Source organism: Gigantopelta aegis, chromosome 4 (assembly GCF_016097555.1).
Source record: "Gigantopelta aegis isolate Gae_Host chromosome 4, Gae_host_genome, whole genome shotgun sequence".
NCBI lineage: Eukaryota > Metazoa > Mollusca > Gastropoda > Neomphalida > Peltospiridae > Gigantopelta > Gigantopelta aegis.
In genome coordinates, this window is record NC_054702.1 from 74,857,188 (window position 1) to 74,874,667 (window position 17,480).

Consider the following 17,480-nt stretch of genomic DNA (forward strand, 5'->3'; position numbering starts at 1 on the left):
CTGATTAATTTTCAGACTACTGCTGGCAAGATATCTCATCCACAATTCATATTTCCCCTCCATTTTGCACAAGACACTCACCGGAAATGTTAATATAACAACAGGAAACAGTTTTAGAGTATGGCTGCTTTAGTTTTTTGTTTCTCAATTTTATAAAGAACTGCTGAATAAACAGAATGACAGAAATGACAAAGTAAAAATCATCAGTTACAACAAACTATACTACTCAAAAGAATTTAAGGGTCAAAAATTTATAACCAAATAAGTTTCAGAGTGTATTAGATTGACGATGTAAACTACACCAAAATTTTTATTTATTGTTCCATATTTACAAAAACCCACAAATAAACGTCACTGTATACAAGAAAGTCACATGACATGCTGTCAAAGTTGAAGGTTGTCAAACATGGATTTTACACATTAGAACATTCGTTTAATAGTGTGTGAATCCACCCCTGGCGTGAATACACTCGACACATTGTTGCCTCATGCTGTTGATCAGACGTCTGAAGAACTCTTGGGGAATGGCCTGCCAAGAAGTTGACCCAGATCATGAAGGTTGGCCGGAGGAGCATGGTTATCCCGAACTCTCCTGCCTAATTCGTCCCAGGCGTTCTCTATTGGGGCCAAGTCAGGCGAATATGCTGGCCAATCCATCCTGGTGATACCTTGTTGTCTGAGAAAGTCCGTTACCACCCTGGCGCGGTGGGGTCTGGCATTGTCATCCTGCAGAACTGCCCCGCCACCAATCTGCTGAAGGCCTGGGAGAACCAACGGCCAGATAATCTCATTCAGATAGCGGATTCCATTCAGATTGCCATCCACCACATAGAGGGGGGTCCTGTGGTGGATAGAGATGCCGCCCCACACCATCGAACCGGTGACGTTGTCTAACGTTAACGTCAGCGAAGCACTCCCCAGGACGTCTGTACACACGAACCCGACCGTCGTTGAACTGGAGAATAAACCTGGACTCATCAGTGAACATCACTCGACCCCAATGAACACGTTGCCACCGCAGATGAAGCGTGCACCAGTGACGTCTGGCCATCCTGTGACGTGGTAGGAGTGGTGGTCGAACAGCCTGGCGACGGCAGCGTAGATTATTGGCTCTCAGACGATTGCGTATGGTTTGATCAGACACTCGAGTTCCAGTCACAGTCCGCAGATTGTCACGTAATCGGCGTGCAGTGGTTGTGCGTTGACGTAGAGCCATATTGGTGATGTAGCGGTCCTCTATGTTTGTAGTGCTTCGGGGTCTTCCCAAACGTGGACGATTTCGAACAGAATTCGTTGCTTGGTACCGTTGCCACAGTCGGCCAACGACACTCTGACTGACACCAAGTCTCAGAGCAACATTTCTTTGCGTATTGCCATCCTGAAGCCAAGCAATAGCCCTTCCTCGATCTTCGATAGTCAGTTGAAGTCGTACCATTGTCGAATTTGGAGTGTGCACCGTTAACGAACGCAAGCTCCAATTATACGGAAATTCAGCATTGGGAACATGGAATACATGTGCAAAGCGTGCAAATGAAGCGCTTTGTGAAAAAGCAAGATATGGGCACTTAGCAGACCTTTCGCTTTCGCCCTAATTTACGTGCAAATGTAAGCATGTTTTCGCCATTAGAACTAGTCGACAGTGTCAATGACAGTGGATTTTAATTCATTTATGGGTTGCTTAGACCCACTTTCGTCAAAATGGAACAATACCATGCGTGACATTATGGTCTAGCTAATATAATTGACATTCAGAAAATAATGTCGAAAATATCGTCTGACCCTTAAATTCTTTTGAGTAGTATATATCTGCAACTGAGGACAAAATATCAGACGATAGTTAGTGGAAACAAAAGACAGAATGACCGTTCTGATCACGTGACAAATTTGGCGCCAAATAAGTGAGGGTATTTTTTTTTTAAATCGGGGATTCCCGAATCCGTAAAAAATAAAAATGTTTTCATTGCTGAAATAAAATATATAACTTTTATTGTGTCTATTAAACATACAAATGGATACAGATATGGGACAAAATAGAGGCTGTTAAAAATACTGGTAAATTATGTTACTGTAACTGTCGTAAATGTATCGTACACAACGCGGCTTGTTTCGTTTGATGTCCAGTGTGCAGACTGATCGTTGTTTTTTGTATGAAAAAAGTGTGCATTTGGAAATAGGTGCTGGAAAATAAAGGGGGGCACACAAAAATAAAGGAGGGCGGAGAACATGAAAGGAGGGCGGCAAAATGGAATAGCAGGGTGGGCCGCCTCAATTAAATGGAGTATCGAGAACACTGGGTAATAATAAATATAGCATATTACGGAGTAAAAAAATTCATGCATTAAATGTAGATTCTACAGATACCAGATTTTATCACCCATGATTATGAACATTAAACATATAATATTCTACAATTGCACTGCACTGTTTTAATTGAACCTAAAAATTCTGGACAACTGTACCTTCCTGCCGTCCACCAGGCCGTTTCTTCACTTTCTCCATATTTGTAGGGTATCCTTAAACAAGAAATATATATTTTAAAAAATTAAAAAAGAAAACATGTTACATGTTATTTTTTTTTCAAATATTTTATCCTCTATTCTTTTCCACTATATCATAATACGCAAAACACAAATAAAAATACATATGTGGTTAACTCGCGTTCCACAAGAATATTTTAAGCACAACACAGAAAATTTAAATCCACAAAAAATGTCAAGTTGACTGCAACTAGATAGGGCCCCCAGAGAACTTGTTGGATACATAGATTGGCATAACATTATGGAATGTTTGCCTCAACAGAACACACCCAAGTTCTGTCGTTCATCCACAAAATATTTTTTTAATCACTTTTTTCCCCATTATTAAATTAAATCATTTGGTTATAATTTTGTATAGGCATATAGTAGATATAGCAGTCTTTAAGTTCTTGTATTTGACTTTGTATTTGCAGAAAATATTCTTAATAATCAGTTATTCTGTATTTCAGTAATTACACTGGTGGTATCTAAGTCTGCGCACCTAAACATTTGTGTTATATTTTAAAGTTAAAATCTTTCTTTAAAAATATTTGTTTCACCACCACAGTACAAGGGAACAATAAACATGTTACTACTGAAAGTTAAATTTTTGTTTTTATTTTTTTTAATTCAAGTAATGAGCACTTTTTTCGTGGCACCACCCTGTATTTACTGGCCTGCATGACAGCACATAAGTCTGTGCAGCAAACATTAAAACAACCAATTATGTCGCTACTGTTCACAGAAACAACAAAGCGGATAATGGATCCGACTTTTCTTAAGTTCTTCACAACAAACACTTCCTATTATACAGTGGACTCTGTCTAAACCGGACTCACTTCCTACCGTTGAAATAGTCCGGTTTACATAGAGGACTGATTTAGGCAGAGTTCATCCAGAGTTATGGTTCTTGAATGATCGACAACTCGCGATCAACAATGAGATTTGAACCCATGGATGGTTGGGAAACAGTCGTACAAGCCAGACTTGCAATCGATTATTTCACAGACATAAAAAATATACTTAAAGGGACATTCCTGAGTTTGCTGCAATTTTTAAGATGTTATCGGCTAACAGACTTTTTAACGATTGTAATTACATATATCTTTCTGCATAAAATATTAGTGGCAGAACTTTAAACCTGTTTCTGGTCGTTCTAATATTTGTACGAGGTTAAATTTTATTTTATTTCCTAAAACATTATTTATTTGTACGTATGAATTGTTCAACTAATTGAGCAGCCTGTCGTTCAGTCAAATCCCAATCCGGTGTAGACAGAGGTAATTAATACATGAATGGTTCTTTTGTTCTTGATTTTTGATCCAGAGTCCGGAGTAGACAGATTACAGATTAGGCAGAGATTTATACCTAAGAGATAAACGGTAACTGGACGGGGCTTTAGAAATGGACCGGTTAACGCAGAGATCCGGATTACACAAAGAACTGGTTTAGACAAGAGTCCACTGTAGTTTGTTTCAGGTTAATTTAGATTAATATGCAAATAAGATAAATATAAATGGTGTTCCACACTCCTTAAAATAAGATAAAATAAAACATTTATTTCATTTATGGATTCATAAATTATAATAAGGTATGTATTGAAGCTTCTATGTAAACTTGTGTAAGTGGACATACAAGGTTGATCATTACAGCAGTGACAGACGTGTTGACAGGTGATACAAAAACACGTTAATCGAGCCTGGCAAAAATATATAATCTACCAAAAAAGTTCTGTTACGCCACCAACTACCTGAATATATGTCTGACAAATATGAACATAATTTCATTAAACACACAGCAAACAATATTCATACCCTGCAATGAAATCACTATCAAAGTTTGACCGTGATCCCAAAACGCAGCCCTGATAAATCACAGGTTGCACATGGCACAGGCAGCCAAATGTTGTCACAATTTCCATGCTCTGGCATCGTTACATAGGTGTATAAAGGACAGTATCAGTGATCGTCTCCAACTTACAGTTCTTCCACAGAGGTTGACGTTACAATGCCAAAGCTTACAGAAGAATAATACCGTAACACTATTGGACGCTATCAAGCTGGACGCTATCAAGCATGTGTGAACCAGGGTGATGTTGCCCAACATATGGGGGTTTGCAGAGCCACTATAAGAAAACTTTGGATGTGTTACAATAATACAGGAAGCACTTGTACAGAACAAGGTTAGGCCGACCAAGAGTGACCATCCCAGTGAAATATTGATACATCCGGTTGCTCTACCTTTGGGATCAATTTAGGGCAGTAACCGCCACAGCTATCCAAATTGCTGGACTAAAACAAATTGCCCTCCAAACCGTTATCAACTTCTACGGGGACGAGACATGGCAGCATCACGTTCCACTGATTAACGTCAATGATGGTATCTTTCAGCATGACAATGTCGGGTCACACATTGCACATGTCTGTCAAGACTTTCAACAGCAAAACCAACGCTCGTGTCTTGTCATACCCAGCAACATCGCCAACTGAACATCCCTGGGACGTCCTGGACTGCAGAGTTCCCCAAAGGATCCCTATGCCACAAACACTACAGGAACTGTACTTGTCGTTATGGGATGACTGGCAAAACATTCCTCAAAACACCATTCAAAAACGTGTTGCAGCCATGCCTCATCGTTGTGCAGCTGTGATTGCAGCAAGAGGAGGACATAACCGATACTGAACATTTTGACACCCAATGATTGATTCACATCACGTCACATACTTCAGCGTTAACACATCCAAATCCAGAATGGGGTGGACTACAGTTTGATAATTCAGTAATCATACACAGGGCTTCTAGAATTTTTATAAAATACACTAGAGATGGGATCAGTGAATTTTAAAAATTTACTAGCCACGATTAAAAAATCACTAGCCCTACTTTACTTTAAGTTAATACAATTTTACTAAATAATAGTAAAAATCAGATGTGTCACCTAAAGAGGGAGATAAGAGCTTAAAAACACTAACAATGGGGGTTTGGGGTGGGAGCAGGATATTCATATTTACAAAATAGACTTAAAAGCAACATTTGACAAAAAAAATTCACTAGCCGTCGGGCATGGCAATAGTAGTTATTTCCTAGCCCAACAATGAATATCAATAGCCATAGGAATGGGGCTACCATAATCTAGAAGTCCTGATACAGTATCACTTCTTAATAAAATATGTTACATTTAACTGAAATAAATGATGTAAAGTCGGGTGTAACAGAACGTTTTTGGGAGAGTATACAGGGCTCACCCTGGATCAAAAATACCTGTAGCCAGAATATTAGCCAAATGGAAATTTTATTAGCCATATTGAAAATGCTTTAGCCAAATTTGTTTTAGCAGTTAAATGCTTGTTGTGATTTCTGCTTACAAAATACCTCGGCTAAGAATGCCGACTTCACAGTATACTCCATTTATTAAAAAAAAAAAACCCACACAAACAGAAAACCTTTAATAAAATTGAAATTTACGGTCTTTTTAAAATCCAGCTAACTTATTAAATGTCACCTCACAGTCTTACAAATTTATATCTAAAATGATCTAACAAATAAATTAATGTAAACTAATTTTATTCAGTGTGTACATTTAACTGCAATTTAAATACTGCATGTTCATTTCCGGCGATCGCGATCTGCATGCGTGCTCTCGACCATGGGTGTGAAATTAATAAAGACAAAGGAATAAAGAAAAACTGCAGTTAGGTATTCATTGATGTGAACAACTATTGTTTTTCTACAAATTTACATCAAGATTTACTTTTGCGTAATCGTATTGTTTAATGTCCGCAACGATGTCTCTTGACACGCGGGTGTCAGCCGACTCTGAAGCGTGACGCATATTCGCGCCTCGGTTCAGCCAATGAACGTTCTTCCTAACGTTCGCGAACTATTTGATTGGTGTTCGTCGTGTCCATTTGGTTTAACGTGAAGCGCACAAACTCAGCTGTTGAGATGGCCTACATGTCTTTCGGCCCTGAACTGGCATGTGTATTCAAATTGACACGCATTGTCAGTCTGTTTTTGGTTCAAAGATTTTACAAAGAAAAAATAACAAGTTACAGATCTTCCAGACATTGCTGTCATACATGATGAATGCATGCTGTTAAAATTAATAACTGTGATTATTAAAATAAGCAAACATTATAAGACCTATGCTGTATTCTGCATGACACCGTTTCTCGTTACCGGTCGCGAGATCGTTATTACGCTAATTGAATATTTGGTAGTAGTATTATGTTTGAGGTGTCGGATATATTATGTGACCGTTTGTTCACACCAGAAGACAGAAAATGGCGTAGCCAAAATTTTAGTCACTTGCAAATTTTATTAGCCATTTTTTGTAAAAATTAGCCAATGGCTAATTTGGCTACCGACAGCGCGAGCCCTGAGTATATGTTTAGTGCATTAATTTTTTTTTTTTCAATCAAATTGTTGGCTATCAGTTTTATACATAATAATATTCACAATCAAGATGTGTTGTTTTAACAATTGTTTTATGAATTAAATTAATATTGTTTGTTTGTTTACAAACATACCCAAACACAAATTTCCAGATGTAATGTAATGCAATTAACATGCAGAGACTTTTGTGCCACACAGACTAATGTGACTTGAGTGTACCAAAGATTCATACCTTCAATTCCAAGCCGTATTTTCTTAAGACCCCTTTCTTTTAAAACCTGCTTGGCTACATCCCTGTTCTCTATGTATCTAAAGAACCTATACACAGGCGTACTGTAAATAACTAGAAAACACAAGAAAATATTTACTAATAGAAGGAAATACTTTATGTAACAATGCAGTTTAGTAACAGAATACTCACCAAAAATTATAAAATTTCATGTTTAAATATAAGCATGCATTTTTGCTAATTTATGATATGACCTCACTAGTATATATAGCAAATATAACAGGTATTTGTACGACTTTAATATCAATCAGTCAGAAAACCTCTTATTTTTTTCTCTCATATAAATCACATTCAGAAATTAGTAAAGTTTTACAAAATGGTATACTGCTGTGCTGTAGGCCAACACTAAATATCATGATTCACAGCATGACAAAATATAGATGGGAATCAAGTATAATGTAAAATACGCAATTTATTTGGTGTCTTGCATTTTTCACACAACCAACATTATGTTCAAGAAATTAATATCTTATTCATTCTTCAAAACTCAAAAATAATCTCATATTACAAGCACTGTATAATCCACAAGAGTAGATGGAGAAGACTTACTTTGTGAATGTTCTTCTCCCATCTGTGGAGGGTATTCATCATCCCACTCTACGATGTCGTCATCAATCAACACAACAATGTGACATTCACGCTCACCATGCTGTAATTTTAAAACAGGTTTTGGCATCAACATTTGACTTACAAAATGTACAAACTATCTTCTTTACAGTTTTTCTGTTATCAACTTATTAACTGAAACTCCAGTATGCCAGGGCTCAAGCTGGATCAAAAATACCTGTAGCCTAAAACATTAGCCAAATCCATGGGATTTTTATTAGCCATAATGAAGATATTTTAGCCAAAATTGTTAACCGATTTAAAATTGTGATGTTTGTAACTTTGAATTTTATAATGTAAACATTCACTACATAACCGATTGGCAGTTCGCGTGAATTTAAGTTGGCCAACCATCACGCGAACAGAACGACGGTTTGCGTGAAATATTGTGCCCTGTTTGTGCAGTATTGTATAGAGTATTTATATATAATTGCATTTTATAATTAGTTTTGTAATAGGCATCTTGATTGGCTAAAATGCTATCACATGATCTAAAAAAAACATTCATTCTTCCATGAACGTGAAAACTGCACTTTTTCGGTAAACAATTGAAGTCCCGTTTCTATTTTTATCCTTAAGTTCATCTGCACTGTGAGTGATGGTGACAAATCAGGCTTTAAACGAATCCGGTTTTTAACTGAGACACATAATGTATATGACAGGCCACAAAAACGAAGCTTCTATTAGAAGTTATAGCAGAGAATGCTCAACAAATCAAGAGAGAGACTCGAGTGCAGCTCTGTCACATTTGACAAAAACACCAAACTGACAACTTACATGCAAAAACACATATGCCTTCATGCACAAGTCCGCGACCTGTCCTTTCCGAGAATAATATCACACAATCACAAACTTCCTCTGAAATCCACACACACAGTAACACTGAAACCACTTTATCCCTTTCAAGTCAGTCTTCATATTCATTTTCATTAATTCAACTTTTGACAACTGCAATTTTAATATAGGTAGGGGAGAATCAGGTAATTGCGGACACTCTGGCTTCCGCTGTATTTGCCACATAAATCTTCTAAATAATTTGACGCTCTCCCTCATGTTAATTAGTTCAAAATTCATCGAAAAAATGTTTGCATTATCAGTTGATGTTCTGTTCTGTTATTTTAAATTTTATAACGTTTTATTCACATTTGATTCAGAAAACTAAAATTTATAAAACCGTATGTAAATCAATATAATGAATCTGAGATTTGATGGAAAAAAACAAATGTAACTTTTGAAGGGAATTCCCTTATTTATGTATTGATACAGTTGTAAATCATTGTGGAATAGAGTTCGATTGGGTTTTTAAATATAGTTTTGCATATTGAATGTTATATTTTTGAAGTTCATGCTAACGCGCTACGCCATTCATACAGTGTGTAAAACGGTTTTGGTGTTTATCATAGCATGAACGTCAAAAATATAACATTCAATTCTTAAATAAATATAAAAATGCATCTTTTTCAGCTAATTATGTACAAACTGGACTAAATCTGAACAACAAAACCGTATTCCCTGATCAAAATCAAAGACAGCAATGGGGGTAGGAGCAGTTAATATATTCCTTTGATTTTTCAGCACTGGGGGTGGTGATATGACAGCCAGTGCCCCCATCAACTGTTAGAAATAAGCAGAATTTTTTATTAGTCCAATGGACAAATACATCTAGAAATTTACTTGTCCGCCAATATTTCGAACGCTGGAAAGGCCTATGACATTAAATGAACACACATGCAGAAATATGGAGGTGGGTGGATGTTTTTGGAGGGTGTTGTTTTTTCTTTTATTATTTTTTCTTTTTTTCCAAATAAAAATTTGAGAGCCAATACCCCAACAATTTAGTAATTTACACCATGTTGTTGCTCAGTCTACTAATTTATATAATATTTTATCTAACAAATGTCATGATTATTGTAAACTAATTGTATTCAGTGTACATTTAACTGCAATTTGTATAAATACTGCATGTTCATTTCCCGCAATTGCGATATACGTGAGTGCGAAAGACAAAGTATTCATCGATACGAACATTTTTTGTGTTTTTTTAACAAATTGACATCAAGGTTGATGTAATAGTTAGAGGACGAGTAACAATACTTTATCGGTGTATAAAGGTAGTGTCGCACGAGACAAAGGCAAGGCGTTAGCCGAGCGTTTTCTCGTGCGACACTACCTTTATACGCCGATAAAGTATTGTTACTCATCCTCTAACTGTCTTAGAGCAGAGCCAAAATCTCGTGCAGCAATACCGCTTATAAAGTGAATGTCTGAAGTACTTTATCGGGATATAAATGTACTTCACGTGACAAAATATGAAGCTCCCATTGGACTAGAAATTCAGCTGTGCTCTAATTGCATGTGATTGTATTATTCATATTCACAACAATCTCTCTTGACATGTACAGTCTATGCTGACTGTCAGGCATGACCTATATACACACTGATAGCAGCCCTAAGTTCAGCCAACGAATGTTTTCCTAATGTTCGCGAACTATCTGATTGGTTTCTGACGTAGACATTGGGTTTAACATGAAGCGCATAAACCAGTCTAGTGTAAAAAAAAAATTTAGGCTCTGTTTGGCTGAACTCGGTCAAGGATAGCCTACATGTCTTTCGGCCCTGAACCGACATACATAGTCGGTCTGATTTTATTAATTTGGTTCAAAGACTTTACACAATTAAAATAAGTTGCAGATCTTTCAGATTTTGCTTGCATACATGTTGAATATATGCCATTAAAATTAATAACTGTGATTATTAAAATAAGCAAACATAATCTTAGGCAACCGGAAGTCAGTTCACATGAGTTTTACTTAGTTAACTAATTGTTCGGTATTTATATATAATTGCATTTTATAATTAGTTTTGTAATAGGCATCTTGATTGGCTAAAATGCTATCACATGATCTAAAAAAAACATTCATTCTTCCATGAACGTGAAAACTGCACTTTTTCGGTAAACAATTGAAGTCCCGTTTCTATTTTTATCCTTAAGTTCATCTGCACTGTGAGTGATGGTGACAAATCAGGCTTTAAACGAATCCGGTTTTTAACTGAGACACATAATGTATATGACAGGCCACAAAAACGAAGCTTCTATTAGAAGTTATAGCAGAGAATGCTCAACAAATCAAGAGAGAGACTCGAGTGCAGCTCTGTCACATTTGACAAAAACACCAAACTGACAACTTACATGCAAAAACACATATGCCTTCATGCACAAGTCCGCGACCTGTCCTTTCCGAGAATAATATCACACAATCACAAACTTCCTCTGAAATCCACACACACAGTAACACTGAAACCACTTTATCCCTTTCAAGTCAGTCTTCATATTCATTTTCATTAATTCAACTTTTGACAACTGCAATTTTAATATAGGTAGGGGAGAATCAGGTAATTGCGGACACTCTGGCTTCCGCTGTATTTGCCACATAAATCTTCTAAATAATTTGACGCTCTCCCTCATGTTAATTAGTTCAAAATTCATCGAAAAAATGTTTGCATTATCAGTTGATGTTCTGTTCTGTTATTTTAAATTTTATAACGTTTTATTCACATTTGATTCAGAAAACTAAAATTTATAAAACCGTATGTAAATCAATATAATGAATCTGAGATTTGATGGAAAAAAACAAATGTAACTTTTGAAGGGAATTCCCTTATTTATGTATTGATACAGTTGTAAATCATTGTGGAATAGAGTTCGATTGGGTTTTTAAATATAGTTTTGCATATTGAATGTTATATTTTTGAAGTTCATGCTAACGCGCTACGCCATTCATACAGTGTGTAAAACGGTTTTGGTGTTTATCATAGCATGAACGTCAAAAATATAACATTCAATTCTTAAATAAATATAAAAATGCATCTTTTTCAGCTAATTATGTACAAACTGGACTAAATCTGAACAACAAAACCGTATTCCCTGATCAAAATCAAAGACAGCAATGGGGGTAGGAGCAGTTAATATATTCCTTTGATTTTTCAGCACTGGGGGTGGTGATATGACAGCCAGTGCCCCCATCAACTGTTAGAAATAAGCAGAATTTTTTATTAGTCCAATGGACAAATACATCTAGAAATTTACTTGTCCGCCAATATTTCGAACGCTGGAAAGGCCTATGACATTAAATGAACACACATGCAGAAATATGGAGGTGGGTGGATGTTTTTGGAGGGTGTTGTTTTTTTTTTTTATTTTTTTTTTCTTTTTTTCCAAATAAAAATTTGAGAGCCAATACCCCAACAATTTAGTAATTTACACCATGTTGTTGCTCAGTCTACTAATTTATATAATATTTTATCTAACAAATGTCATGATTATTGTAAACTAATTGTATTCAGTGTACATTTAACTGCAATTTGTATAAATACTGCATGTTCATTTCCCGCAATTGCGATATACGTGAGTGCGAAAGACAAAGTATTCATCGATACGAACATTTTTTGTGTTTTTTTAACAAATTGACATCAAGGTTGATGTAATAGTTAGAGGACGAGTAACAATACTTTATCGGTGTATAAAGGTAGTGTCGCACGAGACAAAGGCAAGGCGTTAGCCGAGCGTTTTCTCGTGCGACACTACCTTTATACGCCGATAAAGTATTGTTACTCATCCTCTAACTGTCTTAGAGCAGAGCCAAAATCTCGTGCAGCAATACCGCTTATAAAGTGAATGTCTGAAGTACTTTATCGGGATATAAATGTACTTCACGTGACAAAATATGAAGCTCCCATTGGACTAGAAATTCAGCTGTGCTCTAATTGCATGTGATTGTATTATTCATATTCACAACAATCTCTCTTGACATGTACAGTCTATGCTGACTGTCAGGCATGACCTATATACACACTGATAGCAGCCCTAAGTTCAGCCAACGAATGTTTTCCTAATGTTCGCGAACTATCTGATTGGTTTCTGACGTAGACATTGGGTTTAACATGAAGCGCATAAACCAGTCTAGTGTAAAAAAAAAATTTAGGCTCTGTCTGGCTGAACTCGGTCAAGGATAGCCTACATGTCTTTCGGCCCTGAACCGACATACATAGTCGGTCTGATTTTATTAATTTGGTTCAAAGACTTTACACAATTAAAATAAGTTGCAGATCTTTCAGATTTTGCTTGCATACATGTTGAATATATGCCATTAAAATTAATAACTGTGATTATTAAAATAAGCAAACATAATCTTAGGCAACCGGAAGTCAGTTCACATGAGTTTTACTTAGTTAACTAATTGTTCGGTTACGTGAATATAATTTTCGTAATCGATGAGTTAGGCCTACCTAATTCTAAAACACGTGAACTATGGTTCTGTGCTACATTGGCGGTTTAAATATATTTAAAAACATAAAACTGATTTTTAATTTCATTACTGATATATGGTACTTTTAATTTTAGAATGTAATTGTTCACCACGTAACCAACTGGCGGTTCTCGTGATTTTAAAGTTGCATAACCGACACGAGAACAGAACAACGGTTCTCATGAAATATTGTGCCCTGAAACATTATTATGTTGTATTCTGGATGACACCGTTTCTCATTACTGGTCACGCTATTACGCTAATTGAATATTTGATATTATTATATTTCAGGTGTCAGATAAATTATGTAAACGTTTGTTCTTATCAGAAGATAAAAAAAACAGCTTAGCCAAAATTTTAGCCACTTGTAAATTTTATTAGCCATTTTCTTTTTTCATGAGCCCTGGTATGCAAATATTATCAACTAGCCACTTGCTTAATAAGTTTTTATAAAGATATTTTTAAACACAAAAGCACAATTCCATTCTTTGTTTTTGTTCTTAAAAATAGTCCATTTTGTTGCAAAATAAAAAGTATACTTCCAGGGGTTCTAGAGTTTTTAAAAAATTCACTTCCTATGGGGCCAGTGGATTGGAAAATTCACTGGCCATGGTGAAAAATTCACCTGCCCAATTTTATCTGTTGATAAAACAAAAATTAGTAAATGAAAATAACTAACTTTTCAAAGTACATTTTGCATGTTTAAACAATTTGTCAATTTACACATTCAGATAGGCTCATTAGACATACTTTATGGTTTGCTTATAGAAACAAGCAAACAATTTAAATCATTTTAGAATAAAGTTATCTGCTAAAATTGTTTCCACTAAAACCCATGTAGTAATTTATAAAATAATCTGTTTTACCTATTACAACAATTAACAAGCATTAGCAACATTAGGTTGTAACTTATAAATGTGTGTATATTTATTCAGTTATGAATAGGAACTCCCTCCCCCACCTAAAAAAACAAACAAACAAAAAACACCCTTTATTAGCATAAAGTGTATTACAGTTTAAGGCTTACAACCTCCCTCCCCCCATGCAAATTAGTAATTTTTCAATGTAGTTACTTTGTTAAATTTATCTATGTTATGATATTGTGTACTTAATTATTTTTATTTTTTATTTTTCAATGTTTACGCTTTACAACTTGAATAAAATTACATTGGTAGGTATACTGATGTCATGGATGGGTCAAAGATTACTGGTGGCCAACTATTTGTTAGTGAAATGTTGCACGTGACAGCAAATCAAAAGAAGTGACTTGTAGATGTTTCTCTTGTTTTCGTACAATCGTAGCATTGTAGAATTTTTTTTATTTTTTTTTACCACTTGCCATCAGGATCTCACAAAGAATCTTTAGTGGCCTGAATCTAAAAACCAATGGCCTCGAGCTACCGTATTCTCCGATACTTCATTTTAACAAAAATAACAATCTACAGCAAATTAGGTGAATTGCTGTATTAACAAGTGTTTACAAAAGTAGTAGTTACTGGTTAATAAAATATTCCACTTAATTATTTTATTATATGCACTACATCTATAAATAATTAAGTAGAGTTGACCAATATCAAACATTTTACAAAAGCAAAACATTTATAATGATATTAACTATCAAGTTAACAGTCCTACCTCTGCACAAAGAACCATCTGGGGTAAAAGGAGGTCCTCGAGGAAAGCTAGAAACTGTTGTCGTGCTCCCTCATTGGAAAGTTCATGTAAAAGGCCTCCTACAAAAATATTAACACAAGTTATCAGTTATATTCTTTATGATGTAACATTTACTTTTAAGAGATTCAGTACGAGCCAGGACGTGACTTTTTGTCCAGTCCACTTATATAACTAATAAATGATATGTATATCAAATACTACTAATGAAACACTGTTAGTTTTTTAAATCAATGATATTTACTTGTTTTAAGTGTTTTTATCATCAAAATAAAATCCTAATTAAGTGAACTATCTTCTTTTTTTTTAAAAGGTCTCATACAATATTCATATAATATATTTTTATAACCAGTGACCATACTGTCAATAATATTGTTTATCCTGATGTTGCGAAGTCTGGTGATTTTTCTCTTACCTTTAAAATACATGTACAGCTCTATGTATGAATGTGCAGCTCTGTGCACGTCAAAATTTCTTTTTCAACTTTATTATTTTAAAATTTTAATTAAATTTTTTTTTAAACGGACATTCCTGAGTTTGCTGCATTGTAAGATGTTTCCGACTAATAAAATATTTCTACGATTAAACTTACATATTAAATATATTTTCTTGTTTAGAATATCAGTGTCTGTATATTCAATGTGTTTCTGGTCGTCTTAATATTTGTAAGAAGCCCCAATTGGATTTTGTCTTTAAATAATTTCGTACGTACGAAAAAATATATTTTAGGAAATAAAATGAAAATTAACCTAGTACAAATATTAGAACGATCAGAAACATGTTTAATATACAACCACTAATATTCTAAACAAGAAAATATATTTAATATGCAAGTTTAATCGTAGAAATATTTTATTAGTCGATAATATCTTAAAACATTGCAGCAAACTCGGGAATGTCCCTTTAATGTTTTAAAAACATTTTTAACATGCATTGAGATAGATATCTACAGATGCACTATCAATGCACTGAATAAGTTTATGGTAGGCCAGACATTTAATTCTGCAGAATTCTTGTTTGCAATTTACCATATATTTTTGAATTAATTAATATATTATATTTTGCCTTTTGTTGGTATTTTTATTATCATCTGCTTTAATTGGAATTCAAAATATGAACCCCAGTCAGTACACAAATTATAGTTTTTGGACAGTTTCTTTTTTCTGTTCATCATTACTTGATAGGTCAAACTATCAACAATGTATATTAATATAAACTGTTGATGGTTGACGATAGCAAAAATCTCAACGACAATTGATTTGAATTCCCCCAACCCAAGTTTATCTTCCACATGTATCTATCAATTACATCCTTCACTGGTTGGTTTATATATTCCAATCCATGTTTGGATACCTGTATATGCCAAGGAATAAACTTAAGATTTTAGAAGACATTGCATTTGAACAATTCTTTGACACTTGTAATATTTATTGTATGTGTATGTGTATGAGTTTGGACTCACACAATGGAATATTTGGTATAAATACAATATTCTTTAAACTGGTGGATTATCAATAATTCATTGTTTGGTCAAAACACAGAAGCATAGAATTAATTGATAATAGTATTTTGTATCTACATAAATCCATATTAAATATTCGAACATGCTCCCCCAAATGTCCAGTATCTCAGTTTCCGATTTTTGATAGTGAGAGCAAACATATTGAAAATAAAAGTAATTTCTTTTAGGTACATGTGCATTATCTAGTCAGTTTTGCCAATTTCTCTATATAGAGAGATTTATACATTTTTAATCTTTACTCAATTTAACATGCCATCTTGAATGTCACGTCCTGGCTCAAAGTTTGAGGTGGTTATTTTAATAATTTAATACAACCAGTCATCATTATACCTTTTATTTATACTTGGAACATTGAGAAGAAGGAGAATTAAAAATGATTTTTATTTCTGAAAAATAGTTTTTAAATAAAACTAACTTTTATATGTCAAATCAGCCAGGATGTGACATTATATATTTTGAAAAATAATTTAATATACTAATTATGATATGAAAGAAGGGAAAGTAGTATTTTCATATGCAGTATATTTTAGATATGATGTCCTGATACCTAATTTTTTAATTTGACAAATGTCACGTCCTGGCTTACAAAAATAATTTTTTCAAATAAAACCGTCATTAAAACCCATAAAACAAAAGTAAATTGGCAATAAAAGTATACTTGTATGTGCTTAAAGGTGTTAACTTTAAGCTATAATAAAAACTTAGTTTAACAGATCATTTTGAAATTTCCATACCCATGGACCAAATACCATGGAAGGGCCCAAAATACAAGTGTTATTTGTGTTTGAAGGGAAATGAGACACTTACGTAAGTTCTGGCACTTGACTGTTTTTGCATCAAATGGAATAAGGAGGTAGTCGCAAGCTTCTCGTAGATCGCGGACAGACACACAAGGAGGACACCGCACAATACCAGTCTTGTAATACTCCTATACAACACACAAGTAAAACAAATTATTACTATTTGTTACGACTGGCGAATGTGGGTTTTCACAGGTTATGGTGATGTTGTCATGACCGGATAATCAAGTTCTACAAGCTACATTATGTACAAATGAGTACAATACATACACATGTAGTTACTTTCCTTCTACATCAAGTCATTTAGACACTGGTGTATTAAAGTTGATGGCAGAACACTCAAGCAATATTGTTTCAACTTAATACACAATATAT

The 17,480-nt window shown here is 34.6% G+C and overlaps 1 protein-coding gene across 2 annotated transcripts in view; it reads right to left on the reverse strand.

Moving 5' to 3' along the window:
• Positions 1-17,480, reverse strand: part of LOC121371087 (BTB/POZ domain-containing protein 10-like) — a 45,813-nt gene that overhangs the window by 5,693 nt on the left and 22,640 nt on the right. For both annotated transcript variants that reach the window (XR_005957769.1, XM_041496725.1), the window contains exons 5-9: positions 17,113-17,233; positions 14,748-14,845; positions 7,750-7,849; positions 7,144-7,254; positions 2,460-2,513 (exon numbers count right to left, since the gene is read on the reverse strand). Coding sequence is in view for 1 of the 2 variants with exons in the window: in XM_041496725.1 (XP_041352659.1) it covers positions 2,460-2,513; positions 7,144-7,254; positions 7,750-7,849; positions 14,748-14,845; positions 17,113-17,233 (484 nt within the window). In the remaining variant the exon portion in view is untranslated. The remainder of the gene's footprint in view (positions 1-2,459; positions 2,514-7,143; positions 7,255-7,749; positions 7,850-14,747; positions 14,846-17,112; positions 17,234-17,480) is intronic.